The sequence below is a fragment of the Aptenodytes forsteri genome, unplaced genomic scaffold (genome assembly GCF_000699145.1).
Source record: "Aptenodytes forsteri isolate BGI_AS27 unplaced genomic scaffold, ASM69914v1 Scaffold57, whole genome shotgun sequence".
Classification (NCBI taxonomy): domain Eukaryota; kingdom Metazoa; phylum Chordata; class Aves; order Sphenisciformes; family Spheniscidae; genus Aptenodytes; species Aptenodytes forsteri.
In genome coordinates, this window is record NW_008796220.1 from 3,975,809 (window position 1) to 3,995,972 (window position 20,164).

The 20,164-nt window shown below is 47.9% G+C and overlaps 3 protein-coding genes across 3 annotated transcripts in view; 2 read left to right on the forward strand and 1 right to left on the reverse strand.

Annotated features, from left to right (window-relative positions):
* PLA2G7 (phospholipase A2 group VII) overlaps positions 1-5,867 on the reverse strand; it is an 18,733-nt gene extending 12,866 nt beyond the window's left edge. Inside the window, exon 1 of the mRNA XM_009288979.2 lies at positions 5,718-5,867. The gene's annotated coding sequence lies outside the window, so the exon portion shown is untranslated. The remainder of the gene's footprint in view (positions 1-5,717) is intronic.
* IMP3 (IMP3, U3 small nucleolar ribonucleoprotein) lies at positions 3-1,225 on the forward strand (the record flags this gene model as incomplete). Its single annotated transcript, XM_009289009.2, has 1 exon — positions 3-1,225. A coding segment is annotated over one exon (261 nt), but the record flags the coding sequence as incomplete, so codon positions are not given.
* A 2,535-nt stretch (positions 5,868-8,402) lies between the features above and the next one.
* Positions 8,403-16,543, forward strand: ANKRD66 (ankyrin repeat domain 66). Its single transcript, XM_009288980.2, has 3 exons — positions 8,403-8,541; positions 9,931-10,159; positions 16,363-16,543. The coding sequence occupies exons 1-3, from the start codon at positions 8,403-8,405 to the stop codon at positions 16,541-16,543; spliced, it is 549 nt and encodes a 182-aa protein (XP_009287255.1).
* The last annotated feature ends 3,621 nt before the right edge of the window (positions 16,544-20,164 follow it).

Here is a 20,164-nt window from a genome sequence, read left to right on the forward strand (position 1 = left end):
GCGAGAGCCTCTCGGCCGCCGCCTTCTGCCGGCGGCGCCTGCCCTGCCTGCTGGTGAAGCTGCGGATGGCCCAGAACCTGCGCCACGCCGTCACCTTCGTGGAGCAGGGACACGTCCGCGTGGGGCCCGAGGTGGTGACCGACCCCGCTCTCCTCGTCCCCCGCGCCGTGGAGGACTTCATCACCTGGGTGGACGCCTCTCGCCTCCGACAGAAGGTGCTCGACTACAACCAGGAGCGCGACGACTTCGACCTGGCCGCCTAGGGATGCGCCGCCTGCCCTGCCTCTGCTGCCCGCACTCGTCTGCTCTGCCCCTTAGGACACGCGTGGGAATAAACACGCACCAGTAAAACCACAGCGGTGCCACCATCAGATGTTTACCCCCCGCAACCGCGCCCGAAAGGGGAGCAAGGAGGGAGCGTACGTACTTCTAGTAACGTATTGCTCTGCTCCTAGCTCCCCTTCACAGCTAACGGCTCTGTTCGTCCGTGCGGAGAAACTTCCCCTCCACATCCATCGCTCCGAGAAAACATCCGATAGCCCAGCTCCATCATACGTACATCCCGTAAGGTGAAAGTGCTTCCAACGGTCTCTGCCTGATCGCAGGAGAGGATGCGGCCGGGTTTAAGTGCTTGGCTGCTGATAACAGCCGCTGGAAGGGGTTTTAAGCCAGGCTGAGCGGCTGGTTTAGGACTGAGTTTTGCAGCTTCGCTGCTGCTTTTCTAAGAGGTTGCCCTGCCGGTTCCTCCTTCAGCTGATGAGTGTGCGGTAACCGGAGGAGCTGCTGCTGGAAGGGCCTTCTCTTGATACCAAGGAACGTGGATATGGGGGAAATGCGGGGGTTGTTTGGGGTCAGCAGTAAACAGGGAGTCCAAGTACTGCATTTCTGGAACTGTAAAAGTTTTAGCCAAAAATGGAATTAAAAAAAAAAAAAGCCAACTTTATTTTCACATGAAGTCATAAAGGGAAGTTTGATACCGAGTTCAGTATCTTTGCTGTGTGGGGTCCCAGGTGACAATTAGGCATTGTTTATGGAGCGGGATCTACCTGGGGAGGCGTTGGGGTGAAAGCTGTCCTAACCGTAACCGCAAATCTGGGGGGAACTTCTGCATTTAGCACATAAGCCAAACAGAGGGGAGCCTCAGGCCTTCTGGGGCTGTTGGGAACTTTATTACCCTCTGAAATAAAGAGCAGAAAAGCAAAAATAAAACAGTTGTTTTAAGTTGAAGAAATGGGTGTGCTATTTTAATGATGTAGTTTCTCTGAGAGTTTCTTCTGATTTTTAAATATTCCAGTAAGCCCTGTTTGTCATCTTGCAGAACATTTTTTTTATGTAACTTCTTTTATCTAACTTTTTTTATGTAGCTTTTTTTTTTTTTGATAGCTACAAGGCTATTACTGAGTTATAAAGTGTTTTTTGGCTAGAAATGCTTTCTTTCCCTTACCCAGGGCTACGAAAGGGTTTGGCAGTAGGTTTAGGAGCGGAGCTGTGACTGCCCATCCCAAGTCCAAAGGGCTGGAGGTCAGCTGCAGCCACTGCTCTGGGCCTGGGCGCTTTCGTGTGGCTTTTCTGAACAGGAAAGGTGTTTAGGTGAGGGGTGTTTTGAGGTTATCGAATCGGGACCAGAAACTGTCATCAAATACTATGGCTGTTTTTTAAAATGCAAACTAAATGTTAAAATTCCTACCAGTCTTATAAGCCAAATGTATTAAGCAGAGCATTAACTTTTAAAGCAATAACAGACATTAAGAAAAGGACATGGAAGAGGTGGGGGAACCCCCCCTATGAACTACTCCTGTTTATAATTGAATTTCTTTCAGTAAAACATCCTGTAACACCTTAAAAACCTTTTTCCTGAGGCATGAGCTTTTCTTATGGTAAGAAGTACAAATTGAAAAAACGTTTTACACCTGAAACATGACTTTTTTTTTTAAACACCTTTCCAGCTTTCCTCTAGAACAATGTCGTTATTTCTTGGGAAATTCAGAAGGTGCCTAATTCAGGTGCAGGTAAAAATGCTGCATTCGCTCTGCTTTACTCTTTTGGGGGAATTTTAAATAACAGCACAGTGACATGCCCTGTGCAGGGCATTTTACTACTCAGATGCTAAACTGCTGCTCTGCCCAGTTTGTCCAGCCCTCTCGAAGGAACAGCAGAAAAGGAAACCTCGAACCTCCAGCGTGGATTGGGGGGGTGGGGGGTTGTTACTGTCAGTAGTTTACATCATCAGCCTGTTCTTTTTGTCCTAAACCAACTTTTCATTTGTGCACCGCCAGCATCTTCTGTAGCAGAAGAGAAACAGCCCCAAAACCTCTAGGCTGTTAAATTACACTACGGCAATGGTAGCTAACTGATTTCCCTGCGGATGCTGTGGGATGACAGCATCCATCACCCCCGCTCTTCTCCTGCGGTATTGGAAATCAAACCCGTACGTGCTTTTTAAGAAATGCATCAGGTTGTGTCTTTATATGTCTCTGTGTGTCTTAAGTCTGGAAGTCTGTGGCCCTGCTGGTTTTACAGTAGCTGAGACCTGAGATGAGTGTCCTGCTCCTAAATTTTTAACGGCCGGAGTCCACACAGGCCTTGGAGGAGAGGTGGGTCCACTTCGAGTGTGATAAACGGAGCGTTGTCTTGATCCGAAAATGAAAGTTACATCTGACAGCAGCATGCCCACATTCTTGCTCGTGAATGCAATCAGGCAGATGAGGGCTTCCTCGTGTTTAATGGTGTTTCTGCCTTTAGTTTGTGGGTTTGAGTTTGTTTGCCAGAGCCGACGTGCTGTGGCTGTCGCCGGGTGGTTCCCACAGCGGCCCCGGAGCCGGGGATTGAAAGGGCGCAGGAAGCAGCTCCCACAGCCTTTCCCGGCACTGGGATAAACACAGAGGCTTTTTTTAAATCCCAAGGCTGGATCCAACATCAGTATAAATCGGCGCTGACTTCCACGGGTCTGTGCGAGCTGGCACAAGGAGGTGATCCGGCATTGTGCTTTTTTGGGCCAGATCCTGCAAACTCTCCCCTCCAGCGCTCCAGGGGCTTGCAGTGGGAGAGCTTACGCACATGAGAGCGGCAGGACGGGGTCGTGGGTGTCGCTACGCTTCTTCCCAACACCTTCTGAAGCGGGTTTGCTGTTCCTCAGGCTGCTCAGCATCTCCATGAAGCTTGTGGGAAGTTACTGGTGGAGGAGGACAGAGGATGGTGGTGCTGGTGTCGGGGTGAGCTGTCCCCACGCCTGACAAAACCTGATCTCTGCCGCCTCCATGAGTGTCCATCCCAGCAGCTGGGGGCTGGAGAGGTGCTAGCTTCTCCAGCAAGGGAGAAGGAGGCTGCGGGGGGGTCTGGGCAGTGCAAGAGCCCTCAGAGCAAATGGTGAGCAGTTCCCACGCAGGAGCTCTCACTTGGATAGTGGGCAGCGGTAAAGGAGGTTTTACTGGGGCCTACGGTTTTAGGGTTTTTTTCCTTGGTTTTTTTTCTTTTCTTTTTTTTTTTTTTTTTCCCCCTGACCTTGGCTTGTCCGTTATTTGAAGGCTGCCAAAGCTGGGGAGCTGAGCCTGGGGAATGTGAGGGAGCTGAAGGAAAGAGTCCTTCACACTGATGCCTTTTGTGTTGCAGGGTGTAAATGGCTGAGGCTGTCACTGAAATGCAAATGTGTATTTTTCCACTGATCTGAGCCACTTTTTTTTTTCCAGTAAACAAGCATACTGCACGTTTTACAGACTGCTTCCATCCGACATCTTGGTGTGGCTTAGTGCGGAGGTTATGCTGACCTCAGTATTCGGTGATGGCACATCACCATGAGCACAGACGGCATGCGAGGCTGGGGAAGGACGGTACATCCCCCTTCTCGAGATGGGAAATGGAGACTGAGAGAAGCAAAGGTGGAGCTGGGCGATTCCCAGCCTTTCGGGTGATGTTCCTGCATCCCGGGTTAGGCCAAGGCCTCCCAGCTATGTCTCAGGGCACTTCCATGTGCTCATCTCGGTAGCACTCCCCAGTGAGATATTCCCCAGCGGAAGGAGGTGTCACTGTCCCCTTCTTGAGCTCCGAGTAATCTGTTTTAAGTACATCCCCTGCCTGATTTGGCACTGGAGATTGAACCAAAGAGCCATTTCTCATCACCAGGGCATGGGATCACCTTAGTCCCTACCCCAGATACCAAAGCATTCCAACATTCACTGGGTCTGGGGGAAAAAGCACCACTAAGCATTATGACAGCGTTCACCTGAGAGCCATAGTTCTGGTTCCTGCTCTTAAATGCCCTGTTTTAGGCATTGAATCAACTTTTCTTACCCTTTGCTTGCTGGTTTGGGCCTGAAGCAGGACCTGGCTAGTGGAAAACCTATCTGCTGTGTGGTGGGGACGTCAGGTGGAAGCAGCAGGCAGCAGCCTTGGAGTCAGCAAGAGGAGGCAGTTGGGTTCAGCCTTCCCATAAACTGTGGAGCTTCTGGATCCAAGGGCTAAGTCCAAGTGTACCTCCCTCAGCAGGAACATCCCCTCTCACTTCTCTGCAAGCACAGAAAAGTCCCTTCCCCCCTAAGATTAGCCGATTTTGAAGAGAGAAAGTGTTTCACTTCCAGCAGGCAGAGAAAAAGGGGAGGCCAACCACTAACGACAGCCAGAGATGGAGATTTGAGCATCTCCAGTTTCCTCCTAGAGCTGCCCTGTAAAGGATCCCCCGTGTCCCCAGCAGTAAGTTACAACAGCTTCTCCGCTGCTGTAAATCATGTCAGCGGGGTTGGTAAGTGCAAGTCCGGACAGCGTTGCTGCCCACGGTTCCTACCCTGAAGAGCCTTCACCTGCTGCTCCTGGAGAGGCTCAGGTGGTTGTGTCACGGGTTACAGTACAGGCAGGCTCTCCCAGCGGGTTCGTCTGGCTAACGTCACAGTCCACCACCTTGTCACCTATATCTGAGCTCATGGGGCTTAAAACACACCAGGGGGAACCACATCCTAAAACTGCCGTCTCTCTCCCCACCGGCTCTAACAGCAGCCAGGGCGCAGGGTCCTGTGCAGGCGTCCACCTTGCAGATGCTGGGTTTGGGGGAGATGAATGCCGTGCTGGCAGAACACCCAAAACCTCCTGCTCTGTGTCCCTCTCAGCCTCCAAGAAGAACTTAGTTCGGGAAGGACTGCTGGAGGTCACCTAGTCCAAACCCCTGCTCAAAGCAGGGCACGCATGGGACTGCCTCGGTTTTGCATGTCTCAATGCTGGACGCCTGAAGCAGAGTATAATCACCCTCACTGTGAATTTTTTTTTCCCCTTCCATCTAGTCTGAGTTTCCCCCGCTGCAGCCTGGGACTGCTGCTTCCCATCCCCACGCTGGGCACGTCCGTGTCAGGAGGTGGGTTACTTTTCCCCGTGGGAAAACTCGATTCACCTTTTCCCTGAGTGCTGGCCGTACAGGCGGCGGGGAAGGGGCACGTCCACGCGCTGCAGCTTACCCGGGGTGAATCCCGCCCCTCTGTAGGGACACGCAGGGATCTGGGGCCAGATAAGGGGCTGGAAGGGAGGAAGTGGAGGAGCACAAGCCCTTGAGGATCGGGGACAGGCTTTGGGAAGAGCAGGCTGAAGCCAGGGAGCAGGAGCACTGGCAAGCTGCGCGAGGGGCTGTGCAGAAACTACCCAGCTCCTTAAAGTCCCCCTCGTGCCACCGTCGCTCCTCCCCGTGCTTTCCCCAGACCCTTTTCCCCCCTTTTAGCAGCACCCAGCACTCCACGTACCTGGTGTGCGGTGTCCCGGACGCCCCCTGCTCCCGTCCTGCTGGCCGAAGGAGCAGGATGGACCCTTCGGCCGCCCACGGCCCTCCGGAGCCAGGCGAGAGGCGACTGCTCCCGCAGGAGGACGTCTTTCTCGCGGGCAGACCGACTGCCGGGCTCTCCCTGAAGGGGAGGGACCAAACTTTGCCTTAGTTTTCAGATGAGAGAATCTTTCTGGGAGAGATCTTCCCTGGGCCTGGAAAACAAGTTTTCGGCATGGAGCCATCCCCAAAAAACACTGCACGCCCCAGAGGACCCCGCGGCTGCTTAAATGCTGGGCCGTGCCTTTGTATGGCAGGGACGGGTTTATATACGGGCTTGTTTGCATGTGGCTGCGAATTTCTGGCTTTCCTCGCGGCGCTGCCAAGCGTGGTGGCGTAGGGCTGGATCAAGCCCCGGGATCCCTGCGAGAAAATCCCCCCCGCCGGGTTGCAACATCCCGCGGAGGAGCTGCAACGCTTATGGCTGGGCGAGGAGGGGAGACCTTTGGCTTAAGGTCCCTCCATAAAAATACAAATCTTTTTCTTCTGGCCTTATGAGAAGGGGATAACAACAGCCTAAGGAAGCCGATCCCACTTTTGGGTGCAACTTCTGGGGTGGTTTAAGGTGGATCAAGCACAGGTCCCTACTGACGGGGCGGATCTGCACCCACCCCCCCTTTGCACAGCCCCGGTGTTTGCCCCCTCGATAACGCTGAATTTAGGGAATTAACCCTAAAACCAGCACCAATAATAAAAGATTAGTTTTCTGAGAGATCAACAGGTTGATCCAGCTGAAGAAACAGCCATATGAGCTTCAAGGCTAGCAAAGGGAGGCAGCAGGGGAGGGAGGGAAGGTAAAATTTGGCTTGGCCTAAATTGCTTATGAAGCTGCACCCGTGGACTGTCTCCCTGGTGAGCTGGTGAGCTCCTGGGGCGGGATCATTTGCTTCTCTTCTTCTCCCTCTGCATGTATGTGTGTGGGTATGATCTGAAGCTAGCAGAGCACAAACGTGCTTGAAATTTAAGTTATATTTTTAAGCTTTGAACTTTGTTGGCATTTCCTTGGAAAAGAATAAGAAAGCTGTATGAAAAGGTCCAAGATTTTTTTTCTTCTGTACTTTTGTCCAGCACTCATTTCAGTGATGGGCTGGGTGCATTAAAGTGTAACATTTTCAGGATAGATTTAATGCTGTTGATTGGTCTTGGAGGACGACTCTGAAGACCTCTGTTTAATCTAAAGGAACAGGTTCTTCAAGGTTAGTGAGAGGCAATGAGGAGGAGGAAGCAGTGCAGGAGTGGTTAAAGTAACAGAGACATGCCAAAGCCAATGATACTTTTGTGGCCCACTGAGGAGCTCCAAAATGTATTATATTTTTTAATATATTCAGATATTCCCAGATGTGCAGGAGTCAAACTCAGTAGAAGTCATGTATGGGTCTTTCTCTTGGATCTGGTCTACACAGTCCAACCACCTAAGTCAGGGGACCTGCTGAAGCAGGCTGTGATTCCCTCTGACCTTTGTATCTCATCTTTTTCTTACAAGAAAGCAGGGCAGAGATGGTGGTGTGTCCTTCCAGCCTGGATTTGGGATGTGGCCGGGATGTTTGTGGGAGTTGGGAGCAGGGATATGGTCCCATCCACCTCTGGCTCCCAGGACGTAGCCCCTAGGATTGCAAACCTTCCCTCACATCGGCCTCTGCAAGCTCCAATATTGGTCCTTTCCAACCTGCTGAACATGGAAATCACACTCTTTTCAATCAGTGAAAATTACTCCATCAAGTAAATGCAATGCAAAAGCTGGAGCAAATCCTAAAACTCTTCTGGTTTATGGGGAGGGGGGGGGAGACTGGACTAATTAGCTCAAGACCAGCTGTTGATATGGGAATATAAAAGTTTTCTCCCCATTGATTCGGCCAGACTGGAGAAAATATTGCAGTGTTTCCATCCTCAGGATGATGGGGTAGTGTAGTGATCCTCGCAAGCTGCTTAAATTCCCTGCCAGCAAAGCAGCTAGGAAATACCCCCTAGCACAGGTATAATTATTGAACTCCACAGCCTTGCAGGGGCTGAAGATCTGCTTGCGTTTCTTGATGGGGGTCTGTTGTACGGGACTGGAAAGTGCAAAGCACGGCTATGGAGATGAGATTTTTAAGCAACATGCCATAGCTCGATTATTTGCACCGAAGAACATCAGAAGCTACTTGCACAGACATTTCTTTCATTGCAATAAAACACCACCAATAATGGATCCGCAGCATTGGCAAGGGAGGAGCCAGTTTCCATGGTAAGTGAGTACCAACAGACCCGTGGCAAATGTTTGGTCTGAGCTGGCTGTTTGTTAGCAACATCCTTGAGAAATGCAATGTAGTTTTATCTACGAGTCCTTTATATGAAGGGCTGCACTTTGCTCCAGATCTCCATGACTGCAAACCAAACGTCACCATCGGTCTGTGATCACTGGTTTGAAGATAAATTATAATTTTTTTCCCCCTCTCATTCCTTTTTCCTTATTTTTGGATAAATCCTGGTTTCTCACAGTGCATGTCTCATGTTTAATCCAGATGCTGCTTGATCTGTTAAAATTGCTCTTGAGAGGAGCTGGTACATCCGTGAACACCCACTAAATGACGATCGCTCTTTTACCAGGCACCTTTCTGAAGCGTGCAGCATGACAGAACTCCACGAAGCTGTGGCGTTGGGGGACTACGACCTGGTGGATGAGATTTTGAGGACAGGGCGCTGCGACCCAAATCACAAGGATGTTGACTGGCATGACAGGACCCCGCTGCACTGGGCTGCTGCAAAAGGTAAGGGCACCCCCTGCTCTGTTACATCTGCGAACCGGCATCATAAAAGGTGATGCTGATTGTAATTGCATCTTGCTGTGATGGCAATTAATGCTAGCGATAGTCACGGCTTGTATCTGATCATTTTGTCCTTAATGAGCAAAAAAGAGAAAAATACCAATTTAAATGGGAACTTGCCTCCAAAATAATTTATGGGATTAGCATCAAAGTGATTTTTTAGCTTTTTTTTCCGTCACATGAAAATTTACAGTTTACATGATAGGTACATATAGCATGTCTGCTTGTCCCCCACATCATTACTTTTCTAAGAGGTGACTTCATACAGTGCAGAGGAGTTATTTCTCATGTACGCCTGCACGAATGAGCAGAAAGTCAAAACCACTGTATTTATACCAGGTATTTATCAAACCCAATAGAACAAAATAATTACAGCGTGTTTTACATTGCCCTCCCTTTATCCCACCTGGTCGAATAAACAACACAGGACCAGAGCTGTTTGCAGCTCCCATTTGGTCCTTCACCATCAGAGGTGGCTGTAAAAGTCAAATATCCCTTTGCAGCCCAGAAAAGAGATGAACGCAACAATATATAATGTATAATTGTACACAGTGTAAAATGGGAAACTGGACCTGCACTCCTCCGTGCGAGGGTGTTTGTTACACATTGGGATCTCACATCATGGCATCTGTCTTTGCTCAGAAATCAAGTGCGTGATTTGCTGGTTTACACTTGACACCATGTTTTACTTTTGCCCTGATGGATTATTACTCATTTGGGCAGCAGCAAAGGGAACTCAGCTATTTAAGAAAATGATGATGAGAGACTGGCATGGCCTACGTGCCACTGGGAACGATCTAGCTCAGTCAAGGCAGTGTGAAGTGGGGTAGAAATAACTTTTTTTGCTTATTTAAGCAATTCCACAAGTTAGAAAAATATGAAGGTGAAATGAAAACAAGTAATTTCTCTATCTCTTATCAAACAAACCTTTGTTTTAGTAAAGCTGTTCACAGGTTTTCCAGTTTTTTAATGTTTAAATTTTATTTTGCATTGAACTAAAAACCAAAATGAAAACAATAAAATAGTCAATAGCCAATTGGTCAATGACTAATTGAGATGCGCTGTTCGGAAATTAGTAGAAAGCTTTTTGATTTTATTGCTGTTTTCATTGTAAAATGCTTCTGGAAGCAGTCTAGTTTGGAAAAAAAAAAATCAGCATTTTCTAATGAGTATCACTTATTTGATAAATCAGATGGCCAGGTCATGGGTAAAATCCATCATTACATGACTGAGGGAATTATGATCAACTGTGTGTGACCGTCTTCTGCATCCCGAAGGTATAAAGTCTAATGCAGGTGCATCTTCTCTCCCTGTTTTGCTGCCCAACACAAGGGCAATCGGAGCTGGTCAAGCTCCTTGTGGATCACGGTGCCCAGCATTGCCTGCGGAGCGACGTGGGCTGGACTCCGGCTCACTTTGCTGCCGAGTCGGGGAGACTGGGGGTGCTTCGCACCCTTCATTCCCTGCATGCTGCCATGGACGCGGCCGACCTCTTCGGCGACACTCCCAAGAGGCTTGCAGAAATCTACGGTCACCAAGACTGCTCCAGGTTCTTAGAAACGTGAGTAGCGATGGCCGGTCCCACTGCGGCAGCCGACAGGGCTCCAGCAATGAAAATTAAATTGCCTGCTATATAGAGGACCAGAACGAATACGAGCGTGTTACCTGTCTTTCCACCTAGAGCCTATTAAAGCCATCAAGCACGAGTAGTAGACAAGCAAATATGGGTCTTTGTCACGGGGAAGCCATTGGGAAGACATTCATTTATTCCACTGCCTCCTATGGTTTGCCTTGGTATGTTTTCAGAATCACTACCACTTCATGACATCATTGTTTTTATAAGGATATTACAGAGCGATTATTAAGCAATGGGAAAGAAAGCAAGAGCTAACAAGTATTAAACCCTTAGAGTGGGGAATACTGAATACACAGGTTCAATTGTTTAAGAACAGCCCTTCAGCAGCTGATGTTAGTGTATGTACATCATTTGGCTCTTCTTGTAGTAAAGAACAGAGCCATCCTTTTTTTTACATAATCATTGAAAATTATACCATTTGATCTATTAGTAGGATGACCACATATTACTTCCAAATTTTGGAAAACTCCTTATTGTCTTAACTGTTTACGGTTATCACTGTGGCACCGTATGCAATGAGTAATATGCTTTTAAAGGGTTCCCAATTACCATTCCTGGTTTTCAGCCACCGGTTTGGCTCACAGATATTTTCATCCTTGCAAAGCTGTTTCCCTGGATCAGGATGCTGTCCTCCAGAGGTCTGAGCTGTGTCCCATACCTGCATCTCTCTAAAGCAGTGGGACAGATCACCAGAGGCTAACCAGAGTGTTCAGTGCAAATTGTAGTCCCACACGTTACCCGGTATTTAAATACATTGCTTGTGAAACCTGCACGCGCCAGACCCTGAGATGCTGAGAGCACCCAAAGGCTTTTCCTCCCCTGGGTTCTTCTGTGAATTTACAGTCCCACCGTAGTCCTTAACTGGCATCTTTTTTACTGCTGCCACATGCTCAAGACTGCTTTGGCACCATATAAATCATGGATTTTTTTATAGACACATATCCAACTCAAAGTCTCCAGCTTGCCAGTTCAGCACAAGAGCTGCCAAGTTCAAAATCAGGCACGGTGGCTGGGTAAATATCTGAGGTGGCCAGTGCCTACCAAATACCACCTTTCATTAATCCATGTAAACCTTTCTGTAGGTACTGTTGCCCTTTGGCTGTACTTCTACAGCTTGTTGGTTCCTGCCGAAATCCTTCATGCCCACCTTTAATCTTGACGCAGCATCAGTGTCCTTCCATAGGAAGAGACACCCAAACTGTGCATAAATCCCCCTGTACAGAGCCCAAAAAACTTTCTAGGGGAGCCATACGTTCCTGTTTCTAAGCTCTGGCTATTATGGAAGCTGATGGGACCTTTGCATTTTACTTGCCCGCCCCACATCCAGGGCACCTTACAGCTAAAGCCTCACTGCTTATGGAGCTGACATGCTGCAAACCCTCACTATTCACCACCTTCCTTCCACACAGAAGAATCAGCTCTTATTGCGCTTAGAACCTTCAGTTTAAAGAAATTTAAACAAGCAGCAGCCGATACCTAAGCTTTGCTAATTAGTTTTTTTACTACCTAGACCCTAGCTGGGATAAGCTCAGGTTTGCCAGTTCTTTGAGAATGAGGCATTTTCTTCCAGAGGAGGGTTTTCTCTTTATACTGTTCTCAGGTCTTGGCTTGCTTGGTTTCTATATCAGAAGAGGTAAATATTGTCTTCCCTGGAGAGTGAAAGGTCTGCAGGCCTGTTCCCCTCGATGAATCATTTATAGCAATTGCTTACCTGTTCACCGCTGTCATTTTTGCACTAATCTCACCATTAAATCCTGCTTATCGAGTCCTGCCAAGTCTGTAGCATTTGCTCTGCGCTTGGCTGTGCACCAGAGCCGTGGCGGTGAGGTGACAGCAAGGGTGGGGGAATTGCCTGGATGATGCCGATGGGCAATGCCCGCGGCAGGCAGAGGCGCCTGTGCTGGTGGAGGTGGCTGGGAGAATGATTGACAGGATGATTGACACCCCCGTCTGAGCCACCTAGGCAACAGCCTAGGGCGACTCATGTAGTTGATGGAGGGTTTTCTGAGGTGAATGACTAATTTAAGGTGGAAAACTTGTCTTTCAGAGCCACGTGCCGGCCTGACTTGCCCTGCGGCTGCGTGGCTCAGCCAGGAGCGTGGCTGGGAGAACTTAATAACTGGGAAGATGCTTTGAGTGCCCACGCCTAGGACATTTTATAAGACACACAAAGCCTGTATGATCACCTCACAGCCATAGCGCAGCCTGTGGGCAGCCAAGAGTTTATCACTGTGGCTCAGGAACCCTTTTTTTAAGCCCAAACACTATAATTTACAACCACAATGGATGCCTTCACCCTCATGCAACAGTTTCACCTCCTCACGTCAGCAAACTTGGAGGTAACTAGGAGGCATTTGTAGTATAATCATGATTACCTTCTGCTCCTTCAGGTGTGCGGAAGGTCCCAGAGGCGATGTCCATGGTCAGGCAGGGCTCCGCGGCTCCGGCGGGAGCTGGGCAGTACCGATGTGCGCCGCGGGCAGAAAACGAAGTGTGTGTGTCTGCATGCTAATGCTGCGCAGCACGGAGTAGGTCTGCCCTCTGCTCACGGTGTCTGTGGTATTGGTATGTAAATATGAGGGATATTTTGTTACAGACCATCACTGTCAGCTTTGGATATTTGCCTGTGATGCAAAAAGAGAGAAAAGGCGATTTTTAAAATAACAGCCTGTGCCAAATGCAGGGCTGACATGCATATCTAAACAGGGCTATGAACGTCCAAATCCTTCCTAAATCCCAATTCAGCCCCCTCTAGCACCACCATGATCCTTGAACGCTGTGTGTCTGACCCCAGGTGCTGCTGGCTGCATGAACATATGCCTGCCTACCTGGGCTGAGCGGCTGCTCTGTGCTGGGGACTGTTTGCATCAACATGGAAATATTACATTTATCGACACGTAAATATTATTAACGTAAATATTAGGAATATTCTGCTACAGAGTATCTGTACCACTCACCGAGATTTGCATGGACGTGCAAAGAACAGGAAACAGCCTTCAAAACACAGCTGCTTCTGAGCAACAAACATATAATTTGCATCAGATTTTTTTGCATGAGAAGGGCTTTACCCTGGATGCTGTGAGAGCTGCCGGGAAGGGCACCGAGGCGACACAGAGACCCGTGGCTCGTGCCTGCTGCCAGCCTCTCTGCAAAGTGCCGAGCATTGAAACTGCACCAAAGGCTCCTGCTATCTAAGCCCAGGGCGTATATATATACATATGTATATACATATATATTATATACATCCCCACATACATATGTTTTTGTGTGTGTGTGTGTGTGTGTGTAGTAAGCCCACACTATGCAGTGCATCTCTGCGTGGAGCCGCTGGCTTTGCTCCGTGCTCTCAGCCAGGACAGTGTTGCGCTGATGAGACAGTGCTGCTGTATTACAGAAAAAAAAGGATTTTTCCCAGTATTCGGTGGTATTTTTGACAGAGCTCCATAAATACTGAGTACCTACAAAATCAGACCTCTGCAGTAGGAGAAAAGGGTTTGTCTTCTCTTGGACAAGATGTACAATTGGGGTGTCCGTGCCTGGGTGCTGGTGGCAGGGGAGTGCAGAAGGGTCTCTGTGAGGAGAGGTCAGGGCTGTTATATGCCAGACACACTGCAGGACACAGCTCAGCCCATCACTGAAGATGGTGGTGCCTCTGGGAAACATATTGAAGAAAGGGAAAAAAATGCTGCCCGGCAGTGAGGAGTGAGGGGAAAAGTGTGAGGAACATCCCTGCAACACCAGGGTCAAAGGAGGAGGAGGGGGAGGAAGGGGAGGTGCTCCAGGCATTGGAGCAGAGATTCCCTGCAGCCCGTGGAGAAGACCATGGTGATGTAGGTTGTCCCCCTGCAGCCCATGGAGAACCATGGTGGGGCAGATATCCACACTGCAGCCTGTGGAAGATCCCATGCTGCAGCAGGTGGACATGCTCTGAAGGAGCTGCAGCCTGTGGAGAAGACCACGGTGATGTAGGTTGTCCCCCTGCAGCCCATGGAGAACCATGGTGGGGCAGATATCCACACTGCAGCCTGTGGAAGATCCCATGCTGCAGCAGGTGGACATGCTCTGAAGGAGCAGCAGCCCATGGAGAGCCCATGCTGGAGCTGGCTTATCCTGAAGGACTGCAGCCCATGGGAAGGACCCATGCTGGAGCAGGGGAAGAGTGTGAGGAGGAAGGAGTGGCAGAGACAACGTGTTATGGACTGACTGCAACCCCCATTCCCCATCCCCCTGTGCTGCTCAGGGGAAGAGGTAGAGTAGTTGGGAATGAAGGAGTGAATTTGAGCCTGGGAAGAAGCAGGGGGTGGCAGGAAGGTGTTTTAGTTTTGTCTTTGTTTCTCACCATCCTACCCTATTTTCAATTGGCAATAAATTAAACTGATTTTCCACAAGTCTGTTTTGCCTGTGACAGTAATTGGTGAGTGATCTCCCTGTCCTTATCTTTACCATGAGCTTTTCCATCTTTCTCCCCATCTCCTGTTGAGGAGGGGCAGTGAGAGAGCAGCTGGGTGGGCATCTGGCAGCTGGCCAAGGTCAACCCACTGCAATGGCTCCTGTTTTTTCAATGCTTTCTCCTGCTTACCGCTGGTGTGAGAAAGAAAAGAAGGTCTTATTTTTTTTTTGCTTTTGCTATTTTTTGAAAGAGAACCAATTTATCTTTCGGCAACTTGAAACTTGGTGGTTGGACTAGATGATCTTCAAAGGTCCCTTACAGCCCAAACCATTCCATGATTCTATGTTGTATGATTTGGACGTGAAGGATAGATGTACTTGTTCTTCTAAAGTTCCTCAGTGCCTACAAAACACAGAAAATATCTATCTATTTTTTAGTTTGGGGTCACTTCTTTCCAAGATAATTGGCTGTGTTGGTGTCAGGCATGTATAAAGACTGTAAAGAGAAAGTTAACAACACTTAATAGGAAATATATTTAAGAGCTGTGATAAACAAAACCATACCTGAGATGATTAAAAAATTAAATTACTGGTCAAAGGAGTCTATTCATTTTAGTCTTGATGAAAGTGGTCTTTAATTTGCTTTGGTTGTTTACAATGGGAAGTGTACTGAAAACCATTGATATTTCAAGGCTATAAGAAAAACTACAGTGAAGTATGTTTATTTTCAGGTTAGCTTGTACAGTGTCCTTCACTGAAGATCTGGGACTGTGTTTGCTTATTAGAAAATATACGAATATCTCAAAAAAAATGAGGAGACTGGTCAATCACAGATGCCAAGCGCAAACTCACTGCTGACTTGGAAATCCCAGGGTCTGGATGGATGATGGCTCATTGTCTGACATCCACAGGTTTCACACACTTGAAAACATGGAGACAAGTTGAGAAACACAGCTAAAAACCCCAGCAACCAGAGGAGAGTTGTGAATGATTTGCATATGGAGATACTGGGCTGGGGAAAATGTTATCTTCTACATAATGTTTTCCCATGCAAAATTTGAACCACCACAGCACAGCCTTATTTCTATGACATTGCTTAATTCAAGTTATTATTTAAAAAACTGAAATGGGGATGAATTGTCAAGTTTAGTTCTGGATTTGAATGCAAAGTTTAGCAAAATTTCAGGGCTGAATTGGATTAGGATTAGATAATTTCTGATGTTAAAAGGTCATCTGTAAGAATAACTATGTACAAATCCTCCCAAATTCCAGTCATCTTCAGATCTGATATTTTGGCATTAAGAATTTCTAGTACTTATGAATGAGCAGTACAAAAAAATAAAAGAAAATGGAAATGTTGCGGTTGCAGTGAGTTAATATACCATGTACAATTGCATTAAATGTGCTTAAGTCTATTTAATAGCACACAAATTCAGCAGATCAGTCTTTGAGAGCTTCGCATGGTTAAAATTATGCTTCCAATGGTAGGAGTCCGGTCTCACCGTGGATCCTTACTGAAGGTTTCCCACTTCAGCCCAACTCTCAGTGAGTACCTGGTCGCTTGGGGTGATGAATGCTGTTGGATTTGGAGCCTCAGTGTTTTCTCATGTATTGCTGGCAACAGTGTTTTGACCATACCAATACGTGATCCCCTGTTCCTGTAGATGGACCGCTCATGAACGGTGGTGTGGCTGTGCTGTGCTCAGTACCTGAAGATGCGTTCTTGCTTTCTTCCCCAGAGCAGAGGTGGAGAGCAGAAACTATCGCAGGACAGCCGCAATGAAAGGAATCCCCTTAGACCAGAGAGATGAAGACTGGGAACTCAAGAAAGAAGAGTTTGAGAAAAACCCACCATGTTCTCGGGAGAACTGCACATCCTCTGCTCAAAAGAAAAGTCGAAAAAAAAGGGGGAAGCAGTAGTGTGCCCTGCCTATTTGGTGCCACTGAGACCCTGCGATGCACATCAAAGGCGCTGGCAGACCTCAGGTGCATCTGCAGGGTGAAATATGGATGAACGGGAGAAGCAGATGGACACAAGAATGCATTTTGTGATGTACTGTAAATATTGTCATTAATAGGGAACAGGTAGAAGTGCTTCTGTCTATCTGTGTGTCTGTATGTATCAGATCTCAAATATCAGAAAACTGCAGAAGGTGCTTAAATATACTAATACTCTAAGTCACCGAAATGTATAAATTTACAGAAATGACAACAATTACCCGTATTGTCTGAGAGGGAAATGTTTTTGCTCCTAATTGATTCATGAAAGCATCTGGGACTGTGGTTCTGCTCACTCTGGTGATGTCAGTGGCCTTTGCTTGTTTGTTTCTGGTCCTGAGTCAACCAGGAGGCTCTACAGGGGCTCATAGCCTCTCTCTTTTCTTTGGGAGTGGGGTGTAGTTGCTTCTTCTGGCTGAAGGGGAGACGTTTGGTGTTGACCTTTTGCTGGACACATGGGTCTAACAGCCTGTATCTAACATTCCCGGCCCAGCAAAGGGGAAAACGTGCTCCCTCGTTGCTGCTTTCAGACATCTGTGACTGCCAAGACAGTTAGAGCACTGCTTTATTTCTAGCAGTGCCCCCAGCCATTTTTATGTCTATGCTCGTAGGAATGCTGTGGAACTGGTCCTGAGCTATCCCTCCGCTCATCAGCAGTTTCCACGGCAAAAGCATTTTTAACTGTTTCACTTCTCAATCATAAAAAAATGTTTTGAATTTGACCCAAGACAGTTTTCCAGACCATGCCAGCACTGGGCAGCCATTCGTATTGACTTTTGACATCTTTTATGTGTCTGCCTCCCTTCCCCTCTGTTTCCCCTTCACTACCCAAACCTGGTGCTTCTGTAGTGACTTGGTTATAGGTGTCCTCCACACCCTCCACACAACACGCAGGCGTTGCAATCATGACCAACAACTCCGTGATCCATCTCCCTCTCCTAGATTTGCAGGGACTAATTCAGCCATCTACACAGAGCTGCCTAATGCCACCGACCCAGGCTGACCCTGTAGGTCTCCAGAAGATCCTGTGCTGTAGCTCCCAACCCCGTGCAGATGTCTCAGATACCCTAGGACTTCTCAGATGACTCAAGATGCCTATGTTTGGACAAATGAGTCAAGCTCCAGCTTTGTCTTTTGTCATTTGCACTTTCCAAGCCATATGAAATGTCAACTCCATTCACAGTTGGCCTGGCTGTTGAATTAGTGACAGTGCAAGTGGAGGCAATACATGGGACAGAGTGCCTATTGCCATGCTGATAAACCAAACAGGCCTCCTTCTAGCCCTGAGGCCAGCTGGTGGAGTGTCCTGTAGCTGAGTAACATTTTCCCCAGAGCTGGGCACATCATTGCATCTCTCCAGAGACCAGCTTTGGCATATGGGCTGTGCACTGTGGCCGTGGTGTTTTACAACCTGTCTCCTCCAGTGCCAGCCGGATGGGGCTGGTGCATGGGCAGGTGATGCTGTGTTTGGGCATCATGTTCACAGGGGTTTCATGGAGATGGAAGAGAGCGTCTTCAGTGTGGTTTGCTGGGGCTGCATTCTTTTGTGTGAGAACATCTGCAAGATGTTGGTTTTGCCAACAAAAACTGAGTTTGTTTTCAAGACAATGTATTTCTACTAGCAGAAGGCTTCTCAGACCTTCCTTTCTCCCCAGTAAAGGAGATGTGGTTGTCTTGTAGGACAACAGTGTGAAGGACTCACTAATTTCTACGTACTCTTTGTTAGAAATCAAAACAGAGGAAGAGTTTCTGCTCAGAGAACATGAGTTCTTGAGTCTTGTGGTATGTGAACTTTTGAGGGATGATGTTGCGTGGGATGTAGGGACTAAGAGGATTTTCCGTGGTCTTTTTGTGAAAGCGATTGGGACTGTCATGCTAAAGGATCAACTGCACTGAGCAACCGCAGGGGAAGAAGGGAGGTGTGGTGGTGCCTGTCCTTTAAAGGCCTTTCAGCTGGGGAGATGTGTCCAGGGGAGATGTGTCCAGGGGAGATGTTTAAGATCTGCCTCCCTCAGGAAATGTGGGTGGTGCAGAGTGTCTCCTACTGTGGAAGTGGGACTCAGTGGAGTTTGGCATCTGATCTGAATTGCAGCTCAAGGCAAACAGCTCAAGGCAATGTGCTCTGAGTTTCTAATTTTGATCAGATGACTCAAACCCTTTCTTTTTAGCAGAGCAAAATGAATGTAATTTTTTGCTTTACTACTGCAGGAAAAGCCAGAAAAGAGTGAAAGCTAATGGTTTGAAAACACTTTCTTATACTTTCTTATTAACCTCTTCCCTTTTCATTTTTGTGGGGATGGAGAGGAAGAGGGAAGGGAGTGCTCTTTTGCCCATGGAAAAGGCAACCTTTAAAATAAAAAGGTTACAAACTAAGCTTTTTTGCCTTCACTTCAACTTTTCAAATTAGCATCCTGGGGCCACTCATGTTCTCTGAGCAGAAACTCTTCCTCTGTTTTGATTTCTAACAAAGAGTACGTAGAAATTAGTGAGTCCTTCACACTGTTGTCCTACAAGACAACCACATCTCCTTTACTGGGGGGAAAGGAAGGTCTGAGAAGCCTTCTGCTGGTAGAAATACATTAAAGGTTGTTCTCGAAAACAGCAGATAGAAAGCTTGAGGGCTTCTTATAGAGTGAATCCATGTCCAGCAGGGCTGATGCTACACCTGAGATGACTCCCTGGAGATAATTTTGGGTATATCTGAACTCTGCAGGGCTTCAGGAAACCTCTAAGGTTTGGGCTCCACACCTGGCAAATGTACTCCTTCTGGGTGAGTGTTTTAAAACAAAAGCAGAAACAAAACCTGCTGAGGTGTGTGAAGAATGCGCACTTGGCACTTGGCACGAGGTAAGATGTGCCTCTGGGCCTGGGCTGGTGACAGAAACAAACAATTCAGGTTCTGCTCTGTAAATGCTGGAACTATTTTGTGTTTAGGTTATCTGCTGTGGTGGGTTGACCTTGGCCAGCTGCCAGACCCTACCCAGCCGCTCCTTCACTCTCGCTCCTCAACAGGACAGGGGGGGAAAATAAGATGGAAAAGCTCATGGGTCGAGATAAAGACAAGGAGATCACTCACCAGTTACTGTCACAGGCAAAACAGACTTGACTTGGGGAAAATCAATTTAATTTATTGCCAATTGAAAATAGAGTAGGATGACGAGGAACAAAGACAAAGCTAAAACACCTTACCTCCACCCCTCCTTCTTCCCAGGCTCAACTTCACTCCTTCATTCCCAACTTTTCTACCTCCTCCTCCTGAGTGGCGCAGGGGGACAGGGAATGGGGGTTGCGGTCAGTTCATAACTGTGCTGGTTTTGGCTGGCATAGAGTTGAATTTCTTCATAGTAGCTTTTAAGGTGCTATGTTTTGGATTTGTGCTGGAAACAGTGTTGATAACACAGGGATGTTTTTGCTATTGCTGAGCAGTGCTGACACAGAGTCAAGGCCTTTTCTGCTCCTCACCCCACCCCACCAGTGAGCAGGCTGGGGGTGCACAAGAAGTTGGGAAGGGGACACAGCCGGGACAGCTGACCCCAACTGACC

Excerpts from the sequence above, each read along its gene's own strand:
- ANKRD66 (XM_009288980.2), top strand. The coding sequence starts at position 8,403 with ATGACAGAACTCCACGAAGCTGTGGCGTTGGGGGACTACGACCTGGTG. Across the intron at positions 8,542-9,930 it reads GCACTGGGCTGCTGCAAAAG|GGCAATCGGAGCTGGTCAAG; the intron begins GTAAGGGCACCC and ends GCCCAACACAAG. Across the intron at positions 10,160-16,362 it reads TGCTCCAGGTTCTTAGAAAC|AGCAGAGGTGGAGAGCAGAA; the intron begins GTGAGTAGCGAT and ends TTTCTTCCCCAG.